General features: G+C 43.5%; 1 protein-coding gene across 7 annotated transcripts in view; it reads left to right on the top strand.

Moving 5' to 3' along the window:
• Positions 1-6000, top strand: part of TRIM37 (tripartite motif containing 37) — a 141846-nt gene that overhangs the window by 22798 nt on the left and 113048 nt on the right. The window contains exon 1 of one of the 7 annotated variants that reach the window (XM_081806028.1): positions 4910-5389. The exons of 4 other annotated variants lie outside the window; for them this stretch is intronic. In XM_081806028.1, the coding sequence (XP_081662154.1) occupies positions 5369-5389 (21 nt within the window). In that variant the 5' untranslated portion in view covers positions 4910-5368. Of the gene's footprint in view, positions 1-4909; positions 5390-5580; positions 5602-6000 lie in introns of those variants that run through there. 2 more of the 7 variants (XM_081806030.1, XM_081806032.1) reach the window with 2 other exon arrangements.

The following is a 6000-nucleotide window of genomic DNA, read 5'->3' as shown; positions in this document are numbered from 1 at the left end:
ACTAGAGGTGGGGGGATGGAGAAGAAGATTTGGCTGGAGTGACTGGATAATGATGACTTTCACAAGAGAGGGGACTATAAAAAGGGCAGATATTATAGGAATAAAGTTTAGCTAAAAGGATGGAATGGGAATAAAGAGATTTAAAAATATATATGCACACACACTTAGTCTTGTAATTTCGAGCAAGGAAGTCACATAACTCTATTTTGCATCTGTTTTTGTGTAATTGGGATAATATGGATGTCCTGGCCTATCATGAAAGGATATATGTACTATCAGTCAGATGTGAATGAGCATGCTTTGGAAATTAAAGGATAGAAAAAATATTTGTATTACATTATATATATGTATATAATTTTACTTTTGAAAATTTTGTTTATAGGTAATGGTCACATTATTAATGAGACTGCTAATATGTGACCCATATATAGTCCTCCACAAAAGCTAACTTTAGTAATAATAAATTGGCTTTTCTGTGATAGCCTCACTTTTTTTTTCCTATTCCTTCTGCCGCTAATGTTGAGCAACTGAACTATGCTTTCAAATACTGTCCCTGTCCCTGTTGTATATCAACACTACCTTTGTTCTCCTTCAGCCTGTATTACTGTAATCGTTCATTCTGTATGAAAGCTAAGAAACTGAAATCAGAGGATCACTTGCCAGTGTGTGTGTGAATTTCCCTATTCATTTTTTTTTTTCTTTTTAAGATTTTATTTGACAGAGAGAGACACAGCGAGAGAGGGAACACAAGCAGGGGGAGTGGGAGAGGAAGCAGGCTCTCCGCTAAGCAGAGAGCCCGATGCGGGGCTCGATCTCAGGACCCTGAGATCATGACCTGAGCCGAAGGCAGATGCTTAATGACTGAGCCACCCAGGCGCCCTTCCCTATTCATTTTTTTTTTTTTTCTTCTTTAAGATTTTATTTACTTATTTGACAGAGAGAGACACAGTGAGAGAGGGAACACAAGTAGGGGGAGTAGGAGAGGGAGAAGCAGGATTTCTGCAGAGCAAGGAGCCCGACGCGGGGCTTGATCCCAGGACCCTGGGATCATGACCTGAACTGAAGGCAGACACCTAAGAACTGAGCCACCCAGGCGCCCCCTTCCCTATTCAATTTTAAATAACTATTTTAAAATAACTACTGGCAATAATGTAATCATAGGGACAGATCTTGATACAAAGATGTTAATCACAGGGTTATTTATACTAACAGTACATACACATATCTGGCTAATAGTAGGTAAATAGGAAAATAAATCATAGTGTATCCATACAATAAGAGGTGAAGCTGCCAATAATTTATTACTGTTAATGTTCTGGGAAATGCTGAAGTTATGTTAAATGAGGGAGAGGTCAGAAGCAGAGATTGCAGTTTTGTAATTAAGATTGGGCTTTGGAGTCTGAGATGTAAATAGCAGGTTTTAAATTCTAGCTGTGTGATCCTGAGCAAATCACTTAACTTCTGTGTGTCAGGATGGCTGGAAGCACAATGAAATGGTAGTGTTTGAGTTTGATAATTAGTAATCCTTCAGTGAATATTTCTGTATATGTAATAAAAATGAGGCATTGAAAAGACTAGGAAAAATGTATCAAATGTTAGCTCTGCAGGTTATAGAATTATACTTTCATATAATTAAAAATTTGTTATGAGCATTTTACTTGTCCATTAACAAACCTGTAATAGGTGATAAACAGGGTTGGGAGAGTAGCTTCAGTTAAAATTGTACTGTGTAGTTTGAATATTTAAAGAACAGAAAACCCCCAGTTTTTAAATTACACAGAAATAAGTCATACTTCAGTAACATATTTTCTTCAGTACTTGGGCAGTTAATATTAAGGAAGTTTTGTCCTGGAATGGCTCTGGGATGTGATGTTGATTGGTGGAATTAAAAAATAGTATCACAAAGAGGACAAGTTCCTGAAGTTTTACCTCTGTGACTTCCTTCACAATTGTCTTCTAAATGTTGGTTCTTTCCCTCAGCTCCCTTAAAACTGTTCTCTGTGTACTCCTCTATATATTCATTTGTTTCCCAAGCTTCATTTATTGACTCTTTGTGGATGATTCCCAAATATAACTTCTTCCATTAGATCTAGATTCATATTTCCAATAAGAATGTCTATCTGAATATTCAAATTGATCATGTCTAGAGTACTTACTGATTTTATTTTGTCAATGGCCACTGTTCTTTTACCTGGAATTAAAAAGTTTGCATCCCTTTATCTTCTTAGTCAATAAAATCTTTCTGAAATGTTCATAGTATCCAACCTCCACTTTATCTTCACTCTTACTACCCTAATTTAGGTCTTTTATTTCTCATTTGGGTAATTATTTTCTATGTGACTATAATGTTTTTATGTCTTAAGTTGTAAATAATACAAATTTAATACAAATTTAATTTTATGAAATTAAAAAATACAAGTATGTCTATTCTCCAGAAATTATCTGCAATCTCTTCAGATGTTTGTATATACAAATTAAAAAAAAATTTTTTTTTTTTACAAAAATAAGCTGATACCATATGTTGTACTGCAGCTGCACTTAAGTTTTTTCCATTGTAAATATATTTTGGATATTTTCATGACACACATCTGCTATTCTTTTGAACAGCTGTCATCCAATATATGGATATACTATGATTTTTCCATTTTCTTATCGATAGGCATTGATAGACTGTATAATAGACAAGTTAGATTTGTCCAGGTGGGTGTGGGGAAAGGCAGCTAGATTGGCCCTTAAGGAATTCTGATGGAGCAGATCACAGGTTTCCCAACTCCATGTGGAAGCTTAGCATCCCTCCAACTAAATTCTTTTTTGCTTAAGTTAGCCAGAATCTGACTCTGTGGTTGCAACCAATGACCCCTAATTGTATAGGTTTTCACTATTATGAACTACTGCAATAAATCTAAACATTTTTGGGTTCTTGGGCAAATATTATCTATTAGTACAAGAACTTATTTTAATATTTATCATATTTAGTAATTTGTCTTATTTTTTTCACTTTAATCATTACTCTTTGAATCCCAAGTGCAATACTGTATTCCACAAATAATTTTCTTTTCTTTTTTTTTTAAAAGATTTTATTTATTTATTTGACAGAGAGAGACACAGCGAGAGAGGGAACACAAGCAGGGGGAATGGGAGAGGGAGAAGCAGGCTTCCCGCCGAGCAGGGAGCCCGATGTGGGGCTCGATCCCAGGACCCTGGGATCATGACCTGAGCCGAAGACAGACGCTTAACGACTGAGCCACCCAGGCGCCCCAACACAAATAATTTTCTTAATTGAGGTAAACTTCACGTAACAAAATTAACCATTAACCATTATTAAAGTGTACAATTGAGGGCATTTTAGTGCAAATGGTAGCATGCAAACATCACGACCATAAATAATTTCTAAAGAACTTTTTAGTCACAGATTAATCTTACTAAATTATATACCTGTCCATGCCTCACATAGTAAAAAGGGAATTGCTGCCCACTATAAGAAAGTCCAAATCCCTTGATACTTAATAATTTCTTTTAGGGACACCTGGGTGGCTCAGTCGGTTAAGCGTCTATCTTCGTCTCAGGTCATGATCCCGGGATCCTGGGATCGAGTCCCGCATCGGGCTTCCTGCTCAGCGAGGAGCCTGCTTCTCCCTCTGCCTGTTCTCCCCTGCTTGTGCGCGCTCTCTCTCTGACAAATAAATAAAATCTTAAAAAAAAAAAAAAAAAAAACTTCTTTCTAGGTTATCGGGTTTTTTAAAGATTTTATTTATTTATTTGACAGAGACACAGTGAGGGAGGGAACACAAGCAGGGGGAGTGGGAGAGGGAGAAGCAGGCTTCCCACTGAGCAGGGAGCCCGATGCGGGGCTCGATCCCAGGGCCCTGGGATCATGACCTAAGCTGAAGGCAGGCGCTTAACGACTGAGCCACCCAGGCGCCCCCTTTCTAGGTTATTGTTGATTCTTTACATGTGCACTCCAGATTGGGTTAAGTGTAATAGTTTGCAATAAACCAGGAAAAATTAAATACAAATTAAGAATCTGATGTAAGTCCTTTGTCTCACACCTTCAATTCTTGCAATCTTTAGACCTATGACAGAAAATTCAAAGAAGACGCCAACAGGGGCGCTTGGGTGGCTCAGTCGGTTAAGCATCTGCCTCCGCCTAGGGTCGTGATCCTAGGGTTCTGGGATGGAGCCCCGCATCCGGCTCCTGTTCAGCGGGAAGCCTGCTTCTCCCTCTGCTGCTCCCCCTGCTTGTGCTCTCTCGCTGTCAAATAAATAAAATCTTTAAAAAAAAGATACCAACATAGGAAAGCTGAACACAGTTCTTGCACTTTCCATAGTCCCATAGCGACAGCTCACCTCCGGCGGTAAGAAATGCAATGTGGAGTGGTGTGGATCTGACCTCTACAGTTTGTGGTTCCATTCTCCCAACCCTGAAATGAGAAACTACACCGCTCTAGGTTTAACAATCTGGAGCTTTGAGTCGGTGGGGCGGAAGTCTCAAAACCTGAGAGCCCGGGCTTCCTTCCAGGGAAAGAACCACTAGCCACGAATCCTATACACCACGGTTTCTCAAAGGTGCGGGCCACAATCCACCTGTTGAAGACGTTGGTTTCGTTGAACAGCACCCTAGAATCACCGAGTCTGAATACCTAGGGGTGGGGCTGCGGAGTCAGCTTCCCACCAGCACTCCAGGTGGTTCCAGTCTTTGGCGCGCTAGTTTGAGACCGGTGGAGCACCGCCCTTCCTGGGGAGTGGGGGTGGAGGGGCGACGCAGAGATACGCGCCAAGCTCAGCCGCCTGCGCTGACTGGGGCCAAAGGCACTCAGCCCTGCGGCAGCTAGCAACCAAATCTCGTGTGCGCCCCCGCACCGCGGGAACTAGTCGCCCGCCTCTCTCCACTCCGCTCTCCTAACGCAGCGTCCTGCGCGCATGCGCAGCGCGCCTTCTCTCGCCGCCGCGCCCTCAGCTACCCTGGTTACCGTTGGTGTTTGCGAATTCCCTGCGGCACCTTCTTCGCTGGAGACCAGCGCCGCCGGGCTCTAGCAGCAGTTCCACTCGCGCGCGCCCGCGTCACGTGGTGCGAGGCTGCCTCGCGGTTGCTGGCGTGCGGCTTAGCGGTGAGGAAGGAGCTGTGGCCACCGCTCGCCTTTCCCACTGCGCCCTAGGGCGGGTGCGCGGATAAATATGGCGAAGTGGGGATAGCTGGCGTCGAACCCGACGCGATGAGGCGCGCAGGTGGGGCGGTCGTCGGGGCCCCCTGACGTGGACGCCGGGCTGTTCTCGTCGGCGATTTGACCTGGCGGCCTCTGACCGGCGCCAAGTAGGTCAGACCACGGACTCCGCGGGTCGCCGAGGGCCCCGCCGAGAGCCGGAGGCAATGGATGAACAGAGCGTGGAGGTGAGGCGGGTCGAGAAGGGTGGTGGTTAGTTTCCCCCCCGCCACCCGCCGAGCGTTCTTTATTTGGGGCGCCCTGCCCCAGTCTTCCCTCTAGTAGGGCACCCCCACCCCGACGCTGCCGCTGTGGTGAAGGCTGGCCCAGTGCGAAGGACGCCGTGTTCGGTCTGCACCCTCCAGGTGCCTTGTGTTCTGACCGTTCCCGAAGTCAGGTGGTGCGTATCCTGGCGTTTTCTGGATGTCTTGGCACCGGTACTCGTTCCCAGAGGGTTTTTGCAGACTACAGCCTGGGCAGAGCAAAACTGCAAATTCATTAGACGTGTCGTGCACTCGCTACCAGTTCTTGCGAGTTCATGCGGGGATCCAAAACTCCCTCCAGATGGAATCCTTCATTCCCTCCCACCGGTACATTTTGCAGACTTCTGCCCTCCCTAAATTGAATGAAGATATATTTTTATTATCCTATTTGTGGTTTTCCAGAACAACCTATTTTATATCTGACTCTTGTGAGTTGTGATTTCAAATGGGATATTTACGTAAAGTCCAGAAACATAAAAAAAAGATTGTTTATTGGACGTAATTATTTAATAATTGTCAAATTTTGAACCTTAATA

The sequence above is a fragment of the Leptonychotes weddellii genome, chromosome 15, assembly GCF_054177405.1.
Source record: "Leptonychotes weddellii isolate Sample4059 chromosome 15, ASM5417740v2, whole genome shotgun sequence".
NCBI lineage: Eukaryota > Metazoa > Chordata > Mammalia > Carnivora > Phocidae > Leptonychotes > Leptonychotes weddellii.
This window is presented reverse-complemented; position numbering and strand designations above follow the sequence as displayed.